The sequence below is a fragment of the Cheilinus undulatus genome, linkage group 2 (genome assembly GCF_018320785.1).
Source record: "Cheilinus undulatus linkage group 2, ASM1832078v1, whole genome shotgun sequence".
In the NCBI taxonomy this organism is placed as follows: domain Eukaryota; kingdom Metazoa; phylum Chordata; class Actinopteri; order Labriformes; family Labridae; genus Cheilinus; species Cheilinus undulatus.
In genome coordinates this window covers 13,382,373-13,405,119 of record NC_054866.1, presented here as the reverse complement: position 1 = coordinate 13,405,119, position 22,747 = coordinate 13,382,373, and the positions used below count along the sequence as shown (strand labels likewise).

Here is a 22,747-nt window from a genome sequence, read left to right as displayed (position 1 = left end):
GACAAAACTGAGGGCCAAATGCAGAGAAACACTATCATAGTGGTTTTTAAACACATGTGCAAACATACATCAGTTCTCACAACAACATAGACATTAAAAATACAATTCTGTGCCCAAGGCATGGGACAAGATATCACTCTGGCAACTTTATCAACATCCTGACCTGTGTAATGAAATCATTGCACACTTGTGTTAAAAGACAAAGTCTAAATCAAAACACAAATGAGATGTGATTTCAATTAGACTCAATACTTCACGATTCCTTACAGTTGCGCATTGACTACAGTGAGGGAAAAATGAAAAAAACTACTATCAGACAGTACGAATAAGAAGTTACAGGATGAAGCATGACAAGGTGAAACTGACACTTAAATTGATGTGAATATTAAACCTTCACTTACTTTTAAAGTGCATCTATTTTGCAGTGACTAAGATCATTTTGATAGTCTTGTGAGATTTTAATTATTGCAGAATAGTTGTATCATGATATCACCAGTATCATTGGTCATGTATTTGACATCACATCTTACCATCTTACTGTATAATGTAGGGGTGCACAGATGCATTGGTTCAACAAACGTTTAGCCAATATTGGCCCTTTTTACAAACATTGGCCATAGGTAAACTATGTGGGTGTAACATGAGTGTTTCCTAATTTATTTGGCTGTTTCATTCAAGCTTGAGGTTGATGCCAGTGGTAAAGGTGCTGGAACTGTCCTGAATCAAGAAGACTGAGCTGGCACTGACCATCCTGTGTGCTACTTTTCTTAAAAGTTTTCACCAGCACAGTAGAACTACAGCACCATTGAGAAGGAAGCTCTGGCCTTGCTATGAGCTTTACAGCATTTTGAGGTGTGTGTTGGATCTTCCTTGCAGCCTGTTGTTGGGTACACCGACCATAATCCTTCTGTGTTTTTGAATCATATGCATAACAGCAACCAGAGGTTGATACGTTGCGCCAACATAATCCAGAGTTATAATTTAGAGATTCGCCATAGGAAAGGCCAAAAAAATGTTGTTGCTGATGCCTTGTCTCCTGTTTTTGAGTGATGTCAATATGTGCCATCTTTATGGGGGAAGTGTTACATGAGTGTTTAATGTTTTATTTTGGTGTTTCCTTTGGTGAGTGCTGATTTCACCTGGTTGTCTGCACCTGTGGCTAATGACCCAGAATCTATTTCAGCAGAATCGGTTAACCAGCTCTATCTCTCCCCCTACCTGGCAGCAGCAACACCTCATTTGTGTGTTCTCAGGTTTTGTTTAATCACTGTTTAAACCTTCAGTAAAAGTAATATGTTGATTGAATTCCTCTGTGTGTTGGTTCTATTATTGTGTGCGGCATCTGAGCCAGCCGTAATGGTGGGCATAAACCGATGTCAGTAGCCAATGTTTATCTGTTGCATCAATTTAAAGCTCGTGTTAAGCATACCTAACAGCTGAATAAGAGAAGAGAATTGTTATTTGGCAGAATATGTGATCTGTTGGGAAAAACTCTGTTTGTGGGGTCAGAAATGAGAGAAAATACTGTTGGGGTCAAACCAAGAGAAGTAAGGAAAAAAAACATCAGCGCTGGTGTCGGCCACTAGCTAAAATGTTATTCTAAACATTCGTATCAGCATTGTCCCTGATGTTTACAATCTCTAGTATCTCTAGTATCATGTCCTGCCACATTGCATTATAATGTTTTATATAATATTGGATCTTAATGTAGTGTATCACATCGACTACCATTGTATCGTGAGGTACCCAACTATTTCCATACACCTAACAGCTTTTCTAAATTCTAGTGGTGAAATTTCAAGCACAAATTCAGAATATTTAGGTTTTCTCTGATTTTAAGGCTCTAGATGAATAGGGAAACAGTTTATCATGTCAATGATGCTTGAACTGAAAGGTATCTTAAACAGCGCTGGTGTACTGACAGAAAAAATGCAGTATAGTTAGAAGCTATTTGCCATAATGATTCATATGAAGTCATCTGAGGATTCCCCACTCCTGCAGTCACACTGAATGTACAAAAATGGCAGGAAGGCTGGTGTGGATTTTGACTAATTTCCAGGCTGGTTTCCAGTCCCACAGCAGTCAGAGCAATCATACTGAAGATTCAGTCACTCAGAACTTTTATTCCCAGCAGGGCGGGGCTCGCTCTACAGCAGGGCCAGCTTTGGGATGTGGGAAAGGATCGCATGGAAGAGCTAAAGCAGCTGCCCGCAGGAGCTGGTTAAAACCAACCAGACATGCATGCTGGTCGATACACACTCCTGGATACTGTGTGAGTCATTACCACACAGGTAACACAAAGTCTGAATCACTACCAGACACAGAAGGCCTCAAAATTTCCATTCCATTAGACCTTTCAAGTTTACCACATTTTTCTGCATCATCTCAAACTCTTTCTCCTAGGGTTGTCATGACGACTTGTAAACTTTGATATGATTCTAGCAACAATCAAACAATATCACTACACTATATTTAACTATGGTGACAAAAATGTAAGTCTTAGGCAACCAGTATTTGGTGATTTCTCAAACTAGTGTGATGAGAACTTGAGCCCATAAAGACTGAGCTAAACCAGCGCCCTGTAAACTGTCAACAATCTAGGGCATGGAAGCTATAAAGCTTTAGTCATCAGGCTTTGAAGTGCAAACACAAGGACATTTGCTGCCATATATTTGGATAAGCCGTGAATGCTTTGGTTTCACAACCTTTTAAGATTTGCCTTCCAGTCATTTCATTCACTAAAACTCAGCTTTTGTACACTTGGTGTGACAAAGAAGGTAATAAATTTTGATGCACTCTTGAAATAATGATTTTTTTAAACCTAATTTTCTGACTTCTTTCAGACCAGACAATCGTGGATTAACTGTAAATATAAGCAGTAAACAAATCAATGAGAAGAACGACACCAGGTTTCTTATTGCAATGTTTCTTGTCTCAATAAATGGGTACGAAGGCTGTGATGGCACTTTGAATTAGAATCTGCCACTGCATAAGGACCTTATAAGCACTTTTCATGGCTTAATCTACTGATGTCTGTGTTTAATGTTATCAGAGCAGCATATCCCATGACCTGACTGTATCTTAGTGTCAGGTTCATGCTGTAATCACAGTTGAACAGGGCGTGTCTATCTTAACATGTATGACCAGAAACAGCTGTAAATCCCATGACTGAACTTAAATGTGGAACTCTGAGCAGGTAGTCTGGATCAATTCGAGTTTTTCTACTCTGCTTCCTCCGGTTTCTGTAAGAATACTGAACCATCTATTGCTCTGACTGCTGCATCAGTGGTGTGTAAATGTGTATGGATGGTATCATCTCATATTGTTGGACACTAGCATCCTTCACCATCAGTGTGTGAATGGATTAGTAGGACCTGTTGTGTGAGAAGTGTTTTAGAGTTATCTGGAAAAGCACAATATAAGCTTTCAAATAAACCACAACCAGTTATATTTTTAACCCAAAGCCACTGCAACAAGGAAACAGTCAGTGCCAACATATTTTATGTATAAGTCAGCTGCAGTTTGCTTGCAGCCATTGGTGACAACAAAAAAGCATGGGTGACTAAGACTACTATTTAATTCGCAGTGTAATCATAAAAAGAGAAGGCATAATAATGATGAGGCAACTCCACTACAGGAACAGCATTATGTGGCAATTAGAGGAAATACGTACAGCATATGTCCACCAAAACAAGACTGGAGATTATGACTGCACTATCAATAGCAATTAATGCCATTCTCACTGAACACGTTGCAAAAGTTTTACTGAATCACAATCATTGTGCTGACCTTTCACAAATCTCAGTGTAACTTTATGATGCCCTATTATTGAGCTAAGTAGCTTTTATCCTGATGGTTTCAAGATGTGTTTTTATTTTGGATTACTATTTCTATCTAACAAGACATACGACAAAGTCTTGGGAGATTTTGCCATGGCTGCTTTCAGAGGAGGAGGATGACTGCCCTGCAGCAGCAGCACATGAGTTGATGGAGTGTTTTTCAACCTTACTGCCAAACAGTGACTGATTGATAATGTAACATTGTACCTGAAATAAGACATAAGGACACAACCCCAGACTAGCCAAACTAAATAATCACACAGGAAGCCAATGCAGACATAAAATACTTAATTCCAGTCACTGCGCTCATGATATTTGTTTTTCCATTTATTCGTGGAGTAACCTTCCTTCAGCAGGATGCTCGTACCACCTGCAGCCATGACATTTATCGATACCCGCACATTTGATATGACAGGTTCACACTGAAAGGCCATAAAAGCAGGAATAAATTCCCCACCGTGCACTTCCTATTGCACAGTTCAAGTACACAAGTGTATGTAAGGGTGTATGCATGCATGACAGTTTCCTGGTGTAGATGTCATGGTAGAGGTCTGGACAACAGCCAGGCTGTCAGGTGTATCCTCAGGAGCTTCAACCAGGGTCGGTGCAACGTGTAGCAGAGAGAAAAAACTATCACCGTTTCAACAGAAGTTCATATTAAAAAGAAAAAAACAGAGGTGGTTCACTAAGAAAGTCAAGAAGAAGGTTCTAAGAATCAGATTAAACATTTGATTTTGTTATTAAGGTTAGTGATTCTTCTTTAACACATGCATTATTATGGATTTGCTCAATATTAATCTATTTAATCAGAAAGTTAGCAATGTTGCTATTGGACATCTTCTATTTACAAGGGTTGTCATGATTTTCAAATTTGTGATATTTCTGGTAAAAATTCTACTGATGCAAAAACTGCAAGTCCTCAGCAACAAATATCAGGGAAATGCTTGTTTTCAGTTACTTAAAAATGCATGCAAACTCTTGCACACTATTAACCTGACAAGCTAGACAGGCTGTTTCACATATCCAGGGCACATCTATCTAGGTCACATCCCATGGATGGTGTTAGAGAGGGTAGAATCTTTAATAAAAACTCAGGTCATGATTATGAGCCAATCAGAGCAACAAAAAATATGATGTAGTACGCATGCACTGCCCTGAGGAATAAATTACACAATGTGAGCTTGATAGGCAGCGATTAACATTGTTAACAATGGGTGGAGCCAGTTGGTGAATCAAACTCTCGTCAAAGCTAGTTAGGAGAAGAGCTGCATTCCGCTAATCTCTTCACCTGCCGCCATTGTTTGCAGGCTTGCAGTAAAAGTAAACAACGTCCAAAGCTGCCACCTCTTTCTATACATGCTGACTGGTACAGCATTTCTCCTATTAAGAACAAACATTTCCGTTTGAAGCTTAAAAAGATGAATCCACCTGATGACAGACATTGAATCTACTAGCCTTGCAATGTGCCATTAAGTAATCTACTGCATACCATAGTAACTGGGACAAAGCCAGACTTGTAAATGATCAGATAAAAAGTCAAACAGCAGTCATCAATCTGTGACGCCTTAGAAATTCAGCAGTTATTGTGCTTGATCATTCTTGCATTACTGTAATGATTTAAAATACATTAGAAAAAAAATTCCTCAGCCATGTGTTTTCTCTCACACAAGTATACAGAGCCAAAGGGAAATGCCTGACCATGCAGAAGCAGGCTGAGATTTGGGGTAAAATCCAATTCAAACCCCAAAGTACCAAAAACCACTCTCACCACAACTGTGCAACAGCCACAAACCAGAAATATCACTTTAAAAAACCCAGCCTGTCCAAATTTAAAAAAGACTTGAAGCAAAGCACCAAGGGAAAATCTGCCTTAAAGCATCTGTGCCTCGTCAGTCCAATGGAAAATGCTGCTAAATAAATCTCACCAGGGAAAATAAACAACAGGGAGGGGGGGCTGCTTTGGAAAAATGTATTGACTACAGCACATTGACGTGTGGGATGTGCCAAGTCGGGTAATGGTGCAGCCTGTGGAAGCGTGCTGAATACTTTTATTTTTAATTTTCATTTACATTTCTTACTTATCTTTTTTTCCACTGAAAAGGGTTACAAGAATGTAAAGCAAGATAAAGTGTTAAATTAGCAGAAATTATAGGTTGACTCCCTAATATTGTCTAAATTGCATAAATTCAGAAAAATCTCAACAGTACTCTTTCTCTCTTGCAGAAGCATTTCTTCAAAAACATCTGAAATATTTAAAAGATACGATCTAAAATTGTTAAAAATTCTAATACTTCTGTACTTTTTGATGCCATGTGTTAGACAGTAAATTCTGTTTTTCCTAAACTACCTGAAAGCTCCTGATCAAATGTCAAAGACCAAAAAGCAGGAAATCCTCACATCTGAGAAAAGGAGAAAACGTGAATTTTTGAAGTTTCTGCATTGAGAAAAGTCTGTGAAAACATTCAACATACTTAAATTTGACATTTTTTGTTCAAGTATTCCATTACATGCTGCAGCTGTACACAACAGACAAACACTGCACCACTGCTGCCTTTGCAGCGCTTGCCTCAAAGCTAATCATCTCCACCTGTCATCTAAAGAAGCTTATGTCAAACTCACAGCTGAGTGACAGTTCACTGAGCGGCAGCTGCAGGCATGCAATGAAAGCTGGGAGGTCCTGCCCTCCAGGTGACCTTGAAGCAACAAACAGGTCAGCTGTAGTAAGCAGCTTGACCCTCTGAGAATATCGCTCATGCTGACTTATTTCCTTACAATTTTTACTCTCGTTTCTGTTCGGGTCTTCTAAATGTTCAGTTTTGTCATTCCTTGGTGGGCATCCTCACTCCCTTATGATCAAGATGAGTATAACACATGTAGTCAGAAGGAAACTTCTCCGCTGACGTAGTTGAACACCCATGGGTGATTGATAAAACAAACAGTACCACTGTCAAGGCAACATTTGCATATCTGCAACGGATTTTCAAGTCACTATCTTATAGCTACAGCATAACACTACAATTATTTCATCATAAGGTACCTCCATATGCCCTCATATTGACCAGAAACTAAAGTCCAAAACGGGTAAGTTATCAGTATGACTATTCAGCCTTTGGTTCTTTAGAGAGCTCTTTAAACAACGAGCCAAAATGCCCCTAAAGCTTTTATTTTGAAATGCTGCTTCACCTACACAGAGTTACGTATTCCTGGAGCCCACTAGTGACTCTTCAATCACTTTTAGATTTAAAGTAATCCACAGATTAGTATGGATGTTATGTGTTTAGAATGAATAATTTCTGGCAATGTGTGGCATGACACTTGGTCACACTTAGCAGATTTTAATGTAAATGTTTTAACCTTAACAACATAATTCACATGTTAACTGTTATTATGTCTTTAACTTTCTAAGTGTTAATGGACTTATATTTCTGATTACCCATGCCAACCTCTTTACTGTTGTCCTCTAGCTGAATTGATCTACATATACTTTACAATGGTATCTTTACTCATGTAAAAAGTATTTTCATAACTGTGGTATTTTGTCTAACTTTTGTCCTTGTTCTGAGCTGCAGGAACTCCTATTTCTGATTTATTCCATGTGCTCTCTTAAGTTTGAATATACAGATGTTGCAATAGAAAGCAAGGATCTTTCAACGCAAGGTTTGACAGGTCAAAAAAAGCAAGGGTTTGTTTACATCATGCAGCCTAAAAACACAGACACACTCACAAACACATTAACAGGTGGAGTTTCTCAGCCAGACTCAAACAACTGGATAAATATTCCTGGGAACAAAATGTTGGCTTTCACACTGACTGATGTTGCACGACACTTTAGTAATTTAGGGAAAACAGTCTTCATTTTAAATTTTTGTTGTACGGCAGGATGTGGTTTTCAAGCACTCATATATGGCAACAACATTGTTTATGTCTATGAGACAACCCATGCTCCACTCCCAGGCAAGAATACATGTAGTAACTTTAAACAGCTTTATGCTCACACAGGCGTGATAGGCTTTTGGGTTAGCTATCATTTACTCTCTTACCCTGCATCCACAAGCTCCAAAGATGCTTGGAGCTTACATATCTGGCAGTTCTTTCCACTTAAGTGTGTTCATGGGTCTAAACGTGGACAAAAACATGGATGGCACCAAGATAATACCTTGGAATTTCTTCTTGCATCCATTATCTCTTTCGCGTGTCCCATTCAGGGTCACAGGGGGGCTGGAGCTGATCCCAGCTGTCACTGACTGTTGGGGTACACCCTGGACTGGTTGCCTGTCAATCCCAGAGCTGACATCTAGAAACAAACAACTAGACAATCACATACACCTATGGAGAATTAAAAGTGCCCAATTAGCCTAATGAGCATGTCTTTATATTGTGGGAGGAAGATGGAGAGAACAGACGTGTGTTCAGGGAGAACATGCAGACTGCACACAGAAAGGCTCTGTCACTCAGGGATTGGGACCAGGAAACTTCTTGCTTTGAGATGACAATATACCAATATATACAGTAATTTAAGTCAATACAGATACCAATATTTAAATGTTGTTCAGACCTAAATCTTCAGTCCCTTAAAGACCGAAATTAACCCTCTGAGAATTACGCTGCTGTATACGACAAGAAGAGACACAAGTCAAAAAAACTTTAGCTTATGAACAATAAATGTAGCCACTTACTTTTATCCCCTCTGGAAGCCTTCAGTTTTGCCATTCTAATGACGTTATTGTGACAGGCTGTGACAGCCAGTGGCAGTCTGTTCTGCTGTCACATCATACTTTGTCAAACTGCACATCTTTACACTTACATCATTCAAGAGACAGCCTGAATTACTCATAATGGAGAGAAAGACAGATGGAGAGTCTGTGATGTGGCCCTCTGCGTCACTGCAGACAGGAACTCCTTAGATAATGGCACAAATAAAACTAACAAACAGAATCACAAAGGTTTTTTTGTAAACATGTTAAATTTGGAGGACTTTTTGTAAAAGAGTGATTACTTTTCACGTTTTGGTCCCCAAGAGATGGGAGAACAAGCTTGTACAAAAAGTCTTAGTTATTATTGTCTACTGTGTGTCACATAAAAATCTTTGTTTTATTTTCCGTTTAGTTTTTTTCTTTTGTCTTTATAGTTCCATAACTATTTTTTAGATTCAAGTAGCATTACTGCAGCACATGTTATTAAAGCTCAGGCAGTCCTGAGGAGGAGGATTAGTTTAGAGCTTGACTGTGCACCACAGGGTTGATATTTTACAAGCTTTTTAAAGACAACAAGTCCAGGTGAGACAAAATGGTAAGACATAGCTTAGGGCTCAGAAAGCTAAGGTTTCAAAATAAATATTAACACATTTCTTAAAAACAATTTAAAGCGTAAGGAATGACGACGATGAATAAGGAAAAAGACTTTAGCTAACTTAGGTCTGTTGATCCAGCCTAACCCACCAAACACCCGACGTCATTTAGACGTTTTCTTTTCTTTTTTTTTTTTTTTTTTTGGCTAAAACTAGTCAGCCTGTCATAGCCTTAATTTAGTCAAAAGATAGTCAGAGAAAAATGGGCTATGTTTTGTCCGCCTGATTTGGTCCACATTTAGCCCAATAATAGTTCACCTTTCACTTTGCCATTAAATCTAGACGTTGTTTAGACATAGGTGGAAACGTGTTTTTACATCTTTTCAACTAATTTTTGTTCTCATAGCCAATATTTACAGGCAAACTGTTGGTTGTAAAAATCAACAAAAATTTGAATATCTGTGGATACCAATAATTCACTTTTTAAATTAATATCTGCCAATTTCATACCGATAATATTGTGCATCCCTGATAATACGATGTCCTTTTTGACAGGCAGCAAATATAATGGCCTGTCAATGTCATGATGAATCAATTTAATAATGCATCGTAATTAAACTCGTGACTGGCCATTAATCGCGGCTTTAATGGGCTATAAAACCTCTTGCCATTTGGCGAACACGCCAAATTCATAACAACAACTGTCTAACTTGGGACCTCCGAGCTTTCGAGGAGCACGTGAATGCGGGGTTAATCTGTGTCTGTCTGGCGTCTATAAAAAGACAACCTGAAGGATTTTAAGTTGTAGGCTAAATGCCAAATTCAGTACGTGGCTGGGAGCTCAAAACAATGCTGCTTTACGTCAGTTTGCCAATTCGCTGGCGCTACAAGCCCTCATGAGTGACACGTAAAAATCCAACTTCATTTAAAAACACACAACATTTTAACGTGGCTATCGTTTACAGAGCAGCCAACGACAGCCGACATGGAAGTCGCAGCCTTCATTTAAACTTTATGGTATATTAAAGTACTGGGCTACCTGTTAACATTACCAACGGTTAGGAAGCAGGAATCACAATTTAACATTTAGCAAACGCAAGAAACGTTAGAAAGCCAGAGCAGCCGCTAGTAAGGTCGACTGTAGGCTACCGCTGAAATATTCAGAGTATGACAAATAGGACTTATAAAACATTTGCAGAACCGCACAGCGAGTTTCACTACATCCTGACATGTTTCTATGCATGTTTTTTCATGGTAAATGGGGTACCGACATCGCTGTAAGGCGTTAAATTGACACATTTTTGAATGACATTTGGCATGGCGTGTCCCTCATATGGCACGAATCAAGGCTCCCCCTGCCCACTCACTCAAGCATGCTGCAGTGTCACAAATTAGTGAGCAGAAACTTTCCAAATGTCACTCATTCAAACACCATTGTCGTTCAAGTAGCGTAAACGAAAGTTAACACTATGAAAACTTATCGTTCAAACTGGACATTAGGAAGAAAGTTACAGAGTTTCAAACAACGTTAGCAAGACAGAACGTAGCCTACCTTTAAACGGTTGAAGTCAAACGCGAGGACGCTTCTCCTCTTTGACTGAATCTTGTCGATTTAAAATTGAACAGTTGAGATATTTAGCTCAGTCCCTCCGTTCCACAGTGAGATAAGTCCGTGTCTGGTATCTGCCAGGTTTCTCCAGACCCTCCCACTACTCCCAGTCCACACCAGCTCTCTTACTCAGAGCTCTGACACTCACTTCTCCTGACTGCAGGCAGCCTCGGCAGATGACTTCTCCTCCTCTGCTGCTTCAGCGCTATAATACTCATATTACCAGATCCTGTCATACTAATATCTCAGGGGCGAATAGTGATGGGCGGTTCGACGACGAGTCGGCTATATCAACCGATTCATTTATGTGAGCGAAAGGAACCGGCTCCCGTTGAAGAGTCAATTTCTAATTTTTTAGAGTTAAAATACAAATTACAGGATTGAAAGGGTGATAGTGGACCATAAAGACTTAAAGCTGCAAATCATTAAGCATTTTTTGTTAAGACATCAGAACCTAATCACTTATTATACCTGGTGCTTTGCAAGATTACAAAAGTTAACTTCTGCTTCCTTCTGTGGTGTAAATTAGTATATTTCTTTAATTAAGAAAATATCCCTAAGTTAACATGAAAATAATGTAAAGGAATGAAGTTGTAGCATTAGCAGCATCTCTAAACTTAGAAATTGAATACAAGTCAGGTATTTCATTCACCCTGCACCATTGTTGACAGAGCTCGTATCATCTGCCCCGCCCTGTCTTGAATTTGATTGGTTGGTGAGGATGATGTGAGATTGTTGGGCACAGTGGTGTCACATTGTTGGGACTATGTTCAATAGCTGACAATTAGGTAGTTTTGCTCTCTGGATATAAGCTCTGAAAACACAGGACTGCATTTGTTTTGTAGCCTACAGAGCTGGGAACACGTCTATTAATCTGTACATCATAAATTAAGCATTCGGTTTTTTTATCATCTAGTTATGATGTGGATGTTAATTTGAAAAAACAAATAAACAAAACATTGTCAATACCTTTAACTTTTGTTAAATTAATGAAATCCATGTATGTAATTTCCAATTAATGTGTTCCCTAAAGAGAGGAATGATTTAATCTCCTGTGTTGCTGTGTAAAATGGACTGCAACAATCTTAGCAAAGCATACAAACTCCTGTACTTTGGAGTGCTACTAGACTGAAGACTGGCATTAAAAATGTATATCATTTGTAGATTTGAAGCAGTATGTGGATCTTACAGCATGTAATCATGTGTTTGAATTAATCTTGCATCCCCTTTAAATGCAGCAGGACTGTTTTAGTTGGAACAGGCCTATTATGGTCAGGAGAGTACAGCAGAGCTTCAGCTATTTAGTTAAATCGCTTTAAACTGTCGTTTGATTGTGGGTGGTCTGGCAGATGCAAAGACTGTGGTGTTGGTTGGATCTTGAAATGGCTGGATTCACAAGAAGCATAACTTTTCTAACAAAGAATGACATGATCATTTTACACTTAAAAACACTGACAGCCTGGGGGTGGACAGTCAAACTTTCATCAGTTTAACTTCTGTTAATTTTGATCAAATAAAAGGCTTTACTGTTACTGAAGTCAAATGTTGTGGTTCACATCACATACTTCTGTACTTTTAAAATTGTTAGTGCAGTGCTTGAGGCCATTTACAATAACTTTCAAAAAATCGTGGAAAATCATATTTTAAATAAACATGAATACTTTATTACATGCAATTGATGCATACAACAGGTGTCACAGTGTAACTGGTGCTGGAGCAGCTGGTGACACTCTGGTTAACATTTTAATATGCTGCTTAATTCTTGATTTTAAGAATTTATCAGTGTCTTTGGAGATATTAATGCTACTAGGACAGAGTTTGCTGGGCCACAATGTATGTCTACAGAGATAAATACTTTAGAAGAAGATGTAAATGACTTTACAGATGCCTGATTGAAACAAAATAAAAGATAGGGGCTCATTAATAGTACTTTTTGGTTCAGCAAACATTTTGCAAGTTATGTTAATGTATCTGAAAGTAAAGTATTTGTATAGAACTTCCATGTTTATGAAAAAATTAATATGGTAAATAGAGGTAAATATTTGAGTTTAATGTTATGGTTGTAGTGTGCGAAAAAATGTGGTGTACTGCTGGTGCACTCAAAACCATCCAAAAATGAATGGAACGGACACTTCTCACTGGTCTGTAATGATATGATGCAGTCAGAGGTTAATAAAGTATCTATTTTATTCAAGTAAAAGTACAGTTACTTTGGTTAAATGTACTTGAGTATAAGTAAAAGTACTGCTTTATAGATCTATTTAGGTAAAAATTAAAAGTAAGTCATTGAAAGTTTACTCAGAGTTTTGAGTACTGAGGGGTTTTCGAGGTGAAATGTGATCTGTCTTTAATGTGCAATAAAAATGAGAGAATAGGGATCCCCAACCAGGTTGTTTTTCATGAGGTGTTACCTAATCTAGAGTGAAATGTAACAGAATGGGAGTGGTATCATTCTCTCTTTATTTGCCACACGCCATCATGTGTTGTGGAAGTCAAACTTGTAATCATTTTCTTGCTGTTGGCAGGAAGCTTAGACCTCGTCGTTTTGGCTTTTAGTGTTTATTTTTTTATTCAGCACTTGGTGCTTTTTAAAATGTAACTAAGTACAATACTTACCCCAAAATATACAAAAGTAAAAGCAGTGATTTTAACAAGTACTTAAGAAAGTACAAGTGCACAAAAAAAGCTACTCAATTACAGTAACTTGAGTAAATGTAATTAGTTACTTTTCACCCTGGACTGCAGTTAGCATAGCATCTGCTAGCTGGCTAATGTATTACTAGCAATGGCACATCTGGCATGTGTTGGTTCATGTGTGATGTTGCCATATTTAGCACATTGCTCTTAACCAGGTATCTGGTCAGACAGCAGCTAGGGTTGGTTCCAGTAAGTTGGGTATATGATGACAGCCACGTTATGCCTTTGAAAAAAGAAGAAGAGGAAAATAGTGAAGGAAAAGTTGTTACTTCTGGTAAGTGCTAATCTGCAGTGTGTGATTTGGGACAGCACTTCCATGTTGAGATTAGAGGTGTACCACACTCAGGCATAACGCAGGAAAGTATTGAAGAATGCGACTTGGACCAGACTGAAAGTCTGCAAACAGTTTAACAGCTTATGGAGGTAGGGTTTTGTTTAACTCAGCCGACTTCATGTTTGTGTTGAAAATTCTGCGGTCAGCACAAACAACATCAAACATGAACAGCATCCAAAGATACAAGCCCTGTGCTCCTCCACAGAAATTGTCATTGTGTTTTGATTTTGGCACCCTCTGTGGCCAAAGTGTAATACACATGTAAGCAGTCTTTTTCTAATTAAAAATCACATAATCCTGCTTTATTTAAACAGTCAAGTGTATGGAAAACACCAGTAATTGGGATCATTTACTGTGGAAGACACAAAAAAAGCAATTTTTCCTCCTTCAGTGTGTTGTTGTTCTGTCTGATACCTACCCCACAGCAACGATTATAGAAAAAAAAATCTTCATGATCTTCTGATTTTCTTATGCAGGTCAAAAAGAGGTCTCAATAATCATTTTATGTCCATCTTTTATTACTAGTTAAAAACATCAATACTGGAGCTTTAAATCAACATGACCAAATATTTAAATATATCAAACTAAAGATCCAAGTAGACTGTGTTTTAAACAAAGTAAAAAATGATAATGAAACAAATCCAGTCCTGGTCAAAATTGCCACATCTGTCTGAATTATACACCTAGAGGCATTGCTAGGCTAAAGCTATTTGGGAATAAGAAGAGTCATTTCCTCTTGCTAAGCTGAACCAAATGTTCTGACTCACTCAAAGTGCACGAACTTCCCACCAGTAGTGGCGAAATGTTCGCTGATATGAAAAAGTCCATGTGTGGTTTTGCTTGGACTCAGTTCCCCTAACACCCCCCTTATGGGAGTGGTGTGGCAATTTCCCTCTTCCTTTTCTGTCACTGAAGGGCAACCCAGCCCTGCTGTAATACCAGGAAGTTCACCGAGAACCCATCCCACAGCTCCTTGACTTTATTTTAGACATGCCACGCACCATGTCGTCATTGTTTCCTATGCAAACACTCTACAGCGCGTCAAATCACCAGGCTTGAAAGTATCCTTCTTCCTCACATCTCCACACATACTTGAGAGAAGTCCTGCAAAAATAATTTCCCCGCGGTTAGATAAACCGGAGCGTGCCAGGTCCCCCAGACAAATTCCGTTCCGCGCTGGGCCGATGTGGAAAAATATACAGACACATTTCATGCGTGAGGGGAAGACAATAACCTCGACTTGCGTATCAGAGCCAAACTGTTTAAAATAGATATTTATTTTCAGACACTGACCCGCAAACCGAAGTGTCTGAATAAAGGCAGAGCAGCACACTCCAGCAAGGGAAACACGCACGAGTAGCTCATAGTGTCATTTTATGACATTAAAGCGCATACAGTGCACACATATACCAACAGATGAATGGTCTTAGGCGTACACTGCGCACTCGTCTCTCTCTTTACATGAGGGAGTTGCCGGTGCAATTCAGCTTCAAAGTGTGCTTCAAATGTGGTATGATCCACCGCCAGGGTTTCTATAAACGTGTCTCATAAGTTGAGGGTAGTTTTAAAGAGTTCTTACGCCCTCTAGTGTCAAGAAAGCCGCCACTGCACCTACAGGCTGTGCAGACTGTGAACTCATAGCAGGACAGTCCTGTCTGAGCCCTCTAAGCAATCTGGACAGTACATCAATAAGAAATTTAAAAATGCAGATTTTTCATTTGTTATATGGAACTGAAATATAAAAAAAATTCCTTTAACTGGACCAGTCTGCCAAAAGGGTCCCTTATCAAACAATTTTTGATAAAAATCCAATTAGACTATTTTGGAGCATCCCACAATCTGGGCTGCATACCAGAGCATGGCCTCACAGCAAGAGGGTCCAAAGTATCTTAATCGGACAGTGCCTTTCTGTGTCCTGCTGGGGCCTAAAGAGTGGTCTGATGCCATGACAGGAGGGCGCAGCAAGGCTATATAAAATCAGTCCGTTACATTTTGCACTGCTACCAAATCAGAGCGAATTTTGTGGGAGGACATCAAGATAAATGTGAAAAGGATTTTACACCAGACATCACAACTATAAAAAGAAACACGAGCAAATTTGACAAGTCATATCTTGCCCTTGGCTTTACTTGTACAACAGTGAGTAATAAAGGGAGCTTCACTCCTGTCTTTTACCACATCCTGTCTGTGTGGTTTGTTTGTCTGAGAGTTTTCCTGCAGTTGCCTCGATGAAGACAAACCACTGATCACAGCTGGACATTAGAGATTAAGTAAGTGTATCATGTTTCATTGCTGAGAAGCTCTGTAGCACAAATCAAACACAAACTTGAAATTATAGCAGGACTAGAAGTCTAAATCTTTGAAACAGATTTCAGTACTTTTTTAAAGAAACATTATCTGTTTAAAGTAATGGCAGTTGTTACATCTTAAAAATGTTGAAGTTTCATGCTGCAGTGTCACTTTAAACTGCTCCTTTTGTAAAAGCTGCTTGTAATTTTATACAGTTTGACGTTAGACACTAATAATTCTCTTCTCTACTTTCTGCAGAAAGCACTGCAGTAAATTCTAAAAATATACTGACTATGGATATACTGGAGACGCTCACTGAAAATGTTAGACTCGGTGTATCATGCTGCCTTGGGATTTGGCTCTGCTGGGTATTCATACCCATTTTTGTGTCCGTAACTTCAAAAAACTGTCAGCAACTGTAACCTTCAGTCTCATGGATACATCATGTATGAAGTTCCTTGAACTCGCATTAGTTTGGGGGATTTTAAAACCAGACTTAAGGTATATTTGACAAGAGGATGCAAATTTTTCTACTGAAAGCTGCTGATTTGTCAACTGAAATAATCTTTGTTTGTTGTGGTTGACTGTATGTCATATGTGTGGAACTTCTTTGCTGCTTTCTTTTTTTTATTACTTGCAAAAGATTTTTGTATCTCAATGGGAACTTCCTGTATAATAAAGTCAAGCTACAAAATAGACATTAAACAGCGAAGAGTGTGAGTTAAAGTGTGTTCAGTGTGTATCAATATACAGTTCACCCCTGCCAAAGAGGGGCCTGGCAGAAAAAGTTCTGGGACCACTGACCTATGGATAAAAATCTCTGTAGGTTTTACTGCAGAGTTTGAGCTCATTTGAAGGTGACCCCAGCCCACTGCTCAGCTGTATGTCAATGCCAGAGTGTTTGTGTAATATAGTTGTACTGCCAGAGGGGGGAGTGATCAATTCAGCCTGGAACAGCCCTAGACCAATAACATTTACACTCACACACAAACATACTCAAACATTCATTGGGAGAATGGCAGGTTGCATCCTGTTGACAAGGCAAAGCAGACAGACCGTACTGAACAGAGGCCAGGCGACCCCCTCCCACCTCCTCACCTTCCTCTTTGTTACATGTAGCTTATAATCACAGTTTGCTAAATATCTTTTTTATGCCAACTCATTTTATACATCTATCCCAAACTTCAAAGGGTTCTGTGACTGTCACGATGATCTAGTAGCTATTAATCAGCTGAGGCCAAACCCTCCATTTTCTGTACGATGGAGATGAAAAAAATAATGCTTCAAATAACTTTAAATTGTCATGAATATGGTGAATTCTAAATTAGCAATTGAACATAATAGTTCAAGTGTAAATATAAAATATAATCTCAGTAAAACCTCTCACAGTCCAAGCACTGTAGCATCCTCGTCTATAGCTGGGATCAGGAGGAACGCCCAGAAAACCTCACAGCTTCACCCTGATGGGGAAAACAACCACAAACTCAATTTTGAAGAACAGCTGCAGCCTTCTGCACTACAATTACACTTTACAATCTGATTTTTTAGGTTGGAATTTTGTATTTGACCCAAAGAAGCACAGAGCCAAGTAGTGCAGTGTGATTTAAGGCATCTGGAGGAAGGATGAGCTTGATCCCTGGGTTAAAAAATCCAAACATGTGAATGTCTGTAGTCTCTGCTGAATAACATGAAACTTTAATGTAATGTTCCCCTTATCCAAACAGTGTTGCATTGTTTCACCGGTGCCATGAATGATAGATTAATTCATGTAATGTTAAGTTTAATTAATTAGATCAACTGTGAATGGGGTGAACTATTATTTCAAACAAGATCATTTTACCAGGTAGCAATGAATATTGAGGAGTAAAACAATGGGCTGCTGAGTGGGACTGCCACTCAATGGCCTAAACAATCCAAAGCAGTTTGGATAAACTAAATGTAATATTTAAGTTACATTTAATGACTACAGACAAATTTTCTTGGATTTTGGATCCATCTTGCTTAACCAATCTCACCTTTATTGTTATGCTCCTTAACAGAATGTGACTGCAGCAAACAGTGAAGTCTGACTGATCTAGGCCAAAACAATTTCTCAAAATAATCCAGGTGTGACCTAAAATAATGTTCCAAAACTGTTCTTTATATTAAACTTTCTCATACATGACATATAATAATGTCAAGCAAAGCCTTTCATTCACATACCTGATCAGCGATTGGCTGTTTGAACTGTAGGTCATCACATCAGTTAGGTTCCTTTTAAAGTAGGAGGTTACACATTCATCATGTAACATGACATGCAAAGGTCACAGGGTTTTATTCAAAGCTAAATAAACAACTGATGACCTTGCTGACACCTTTCACACACATCCAGGCTGATTTGTCCTTGGAGGAATGTAGGAAGGGGGAAAAATGAAGCCCTGTACAGGAATGTCTTTGTCGTTTCCTCCCGTCCGAGCTAAAAGTACATTCCTCTCCTCCCCAATCATCAGCAACCAGCTCCCAGCAGGCTGCATTAACCACAGCACATTCCTCTCCATATGCATCCTAATCCTGTGTCAGCCCACGCTCCACTGTATCTAATGCTGCTTCATACCATGAGAAGGCTGATTTTAAAAGCCCACTAACGTCATTCCTCAGATACTGTCTTTATGGATAGCCAACATCAGCTGAATTTATGACTTTCCTCTGAGATGGAAAGTCTCATTTGTAACACATCTTAAAGTGTTTAAAAGGATTATCTCATGTAATGCTTGGTAAAAGACACCACTATGATTTAAAGCAGAAGTTAAATATTAGGTGAAAACATCATCTTTTTGGTACATGATTAAATAGCAGTGTTACCCTAACTTAAAGATTTAACAACTCCTCTGAGTCAAAAGCAGAAGAGGCTAAAATGTCTTGACTTTTAGTCCCTATTTATCTATTTGCAGCAAAAATACTACATCCTACTATAGTTGAAATATGTGGGGCAAGACACAGAACCTCACATTGCTCCTGCTGCTGCTTCTGCAAATGTGTATGAATGTGTATGAATGGGATCAGTGGCACTGACGGACACTAGCAGCCTCCACCATCATTGTATGAATGTGGTTTCACTGAGTGTGTTTGGCCTGAAGTATAAAAAGGACTTTGAGACATCAGACAGTCAAGAATTTTACAAGCTCAGCTCTATTTACAATTTACCATGTGTTTTTAATGACTGACTCATATATCCATTACGATTAGGACAGTTAAAACTGTGAGATTATACCATTTCTTGTGATGTTCATAGTTCAATTTATTAGAAGAAAAAGCAAAACTAAGAGTCACTTAAAACTTACAGTTACGTCGCAAAGGTCATGATTGTACATTTGAGTCATGATGCTAATAACATGATAAAAACATTCAGCTAAATATGTAAATCCGGAGTCCAGAGCCAATAGCAGTTCCTTTAAAAAAGCTCAACTGTTGGGTAAAATTGATATAATGTGAAAACTACAAGATTTAATGTCTTAGGCATGTGATAAAGGACTAAAATAACGAGAAAACAATTGAGCTATGATTAAAAAGCTCATAATGTATCATCTTTAAATCTAATGTACTAGAAAAATGTAAGATTAAAATAGACAAAATGTGAAAATAATGAGGCTCAGAGAAATGATGGTGAGATCCAAAGGTAAATGATGACATGAAAAATAGATTCAACAGATAGGGGCTATATTTTTTTTGCCCTGAAATCCAAAACTGTCTGATAAAATCTGAAAAATTACAAGAAAAATAGTTCAAAAGCACAATATAAAAGGGAGTAATAGTGAGGCAAAAAGAGATCCTGATTAAATATGTTGTATTATTCCAGACAAAAAATAAATATTGTAAGGCAAACAAAAGAAATAATAGAAAAAGACCTGAAATTATGAGACAAAATGGATATTTCCTTTAAATTCAAAATGGTCCAATTAAAAGTGAAAACTATGAGCAACAACGTGCAAAACATTATAAGAAAAATGAAATAATGGGGCAGAAATTGAATTAGAGTTAATAACTTGTAGGAATTACATAAAAACAGTAAAAATAGCAGGACAAAAAGTCCAAAAATAGACTAAGAGTGAAACTTTAGAGATTGATTGTCATGAAGATGATGAAAAATGATAAAACAGATTTTTAAAATGGAAATTATGGGATGCAAAGATATCTATTTCATTGAAAAATCTCAATCGTAAGATAAAAAGTCCAAAAATAGATTAGAAAGTTGAGAACTGAAAGATTAAAAGTTCTTGGCAAGAGGTATTATGTTTAAAAAACAGGGCTGAAATAGACCCTTTGATATTAAAAGAGGAGTTATAGGGTGAAAAAGTCAATATTAAGAGAAAGAAAAAGTATAAGTTAAGAAATTGAATGTGAAAAAAATAAAAAGTTGAAAAAATTTGAGGAAAAAAATCTAAATATATTATTATCTGTGTTTAAGAGGGAATATGACCCAAAATGTCATTTCTTGTTGATCTAGAATCTTTAAAGATCGTACATATACCCACTTTTTATTATTTTTGTTTTATTCTAATTCATGATTGGTAAATGTCTTTACACTGCATAGACGTCTGTTTTGTATGAATCCCATCTAAGTCATGTAACAGTATTTGCATCCCAATTTATACCACCAGATTTCCTCCAAGTGCAATTTTCTATCATTCTTGGTATTCTTGGTAGGAATCACTGCTCTCTATGGACTTTTTCCTGTCTGATTTACTTGTACAGTTTTCCTGACAGGGATTATATTCAGCAGCAGTAACAGTACTACTAATGAAAAGGTTTGCCAATGTTTCCACAGTGGGAGATGAACCCTTTAACCTTAGCGGTGTCAGCAGAAGCTTCTACCACCTGAGCTGCAGAAAACAAAGTGTGAGTGAGAAAATCTGACTCCAGATCTATAGTCTTGCCCCCTGTGTGTGAACTGACCTTGCAGCCGTGGCAGTAGTTCTCTCCATTCTTCCCTGGAGGAAGGATGATTTCCCCCGTAGGTATCAGCTGGATCCTCAATTCCATCATCATTTTTCCTACTTTTCAGATTTTGGAATTCTTTATTTATTTTTTATTTTTTTGTAAATCTTGTTTGGTGTTTATATTCCTATCAAAAGTGTCAGAGGAAATGCTGCACCTCTCCGATCAGATCCACTGAAAAAAACCTTTGGACAAGCAGAAAGAGAAAATGAAAAATTCAACCATCAGAGCCTTAAAACTTCCTTAGAAATTCATCAAAGAAGACTTCTGTCTTCTACATGCACATGTTGAATATAAACATTACTTCGTGAGTCCAAGTCCTTACCTGACAGGCCGTTTCCCCTCCTGACATGAAGATAAAGCAGTGGTTGAGGATTTCGAGTAATGGTGGAGCGGTTTGTAGTTGAGGTGCTACCTGTTGCAAAGCGGAGAGACACAGTGAGGCCAGCTTCCCCTCTCTGCAGTCAGAGGATGTTGCCTCTCCACTTGAGGGATCACGGGGAGGATATGGAGCTTAGCCTGGCCTGAGATGGATGTCACATGAAGAGGATATGAGTCTTTTGTCTTGCTGCTGTGTGCATGTGTGCATGGGGAGATAAAAGTGTGTGTAGACCATTTAAAGTCCCATTTATGCCAAGCTCAATCACATTTGAAATAATTCTTTGTGTGGTTTAGAGGTTGTGCAATAGCTTCATAGAGTTTGTCCTCCTATCTTGCTCACTCATTTATGGCATGTAAACAATGGAAAGTGTGCATGCATTATGTGTCCCATACATTTTGCAACTTTCATGCATTTAGCCTACCAAGGACAGTTGACCCTAGGGTGTAGGAAGGCTTTGACCAATTTTCGAACCTCACATAAAGGAGGAACAGTGCAGATTTTGTCCTGGCAGTGGGACAGTGGACCACCTTTTTTCTTTGGGGGAGCATGGGAGTTTGCTGATCCAGTCTATATGTGTTTTGTGGACTTGGAGAAGGCTTGTATAACAAAGTGAGATTTGTGTCCGCATGCTCAGCACAAAGTCAGACACATTTCCAGTGGCCTCAGCCAGGGCTGCCTCTTATCACAGATCCTGTTTATAATTTACATGGACAGGATCTCAAGGCACAGCCAGGGAGGAGGGTTTTCGATTCGGGGTCCTCAAAATTTCATCTCTTCTTTTTGCAGCTGAGTTGAAGCAGTCAGGATGAGTCAGCACCTCCAAGTCCAAGGCTGAGGTTCTCTGCTGAAAAACAGTGGATTGCCCCCTCCAGGTGGGGTGTGAGACTCTGCCACAGGTGTAGGAGTTTAAGTATTTTGGAGTCTTGTTCACAAGTGAGGGCAAAAGGGAGTGTAAGATTGACAGGCAGATTGGTGCAGGGCCAGCAGTATTCAGGTGTAATGCAGGTCTGTTGTGGTGAAGCGGGAGCTGAGCAAAGACAAAGCCTTGGACTAACAGGTCAATCTGCCCCCAGCCCCCACGAACTCTGAGTAATAATCAAAACAATGAGATTGTGGAAACAAGTGGCTGAAGTGTCTGGGCTTAGCCTTAGAGGCATGGTGAGGAGCTAGGGCGTTTGGAAAGATCTCGAAGTAGAGCCGCTGCTCCTTTGAATTGAAAGGAGCCAGTTGAGTTGGCTCGGGCATCTGATCAGGTTGCCTCCTGGATGCCACACTTTGGTAACGTCGCAAAGCAGATAGATTTGCCCGTTTCCGTGTTTCTCACTGGCGAATCCAT

General features: G+C 38.7%; 1 protein-coding gene across 2 annotated transcripts in view; it reads right to left on the bottom strand.

Moving 5' to 3' along the window:
* LOC121515617 (unconventional myosin-Ic-like) overlaps nucleotides 1-21,510 on the bottom strand; it is a 105,581-nt gene extending 84,071 nt beyond the window's left edge. Inside the window, exons 1-2 of one of the 2 annotated variants that reach the window (XM_041796478.1) lie at nucleotides 21,355-21,510; nucleotides 20,988-21,214 (exon numbers count right to left, since the gene is read on the bottom strand). In XM_041796478.1, the coding sequence (XP_041652412.1) occupies nucleotides 20,988-21,080 (93 nt within the window). In that variant the 5' untranslated portion in view covers nucleotides 21,081-21,214; nucleotides 21,355-21,510. Of the gene's footprint in view, nucleotides 1-10,678; nucleotides 10,928-20,987; nucleotides 21,215-21,354 lie in introns of those variants that run through there. The other variant, XM_041796495.1, reaches the window with a different exon arrangement.
* Nucleotides 21,511-22,747: the final 1,237 nt, after the last annotated feature.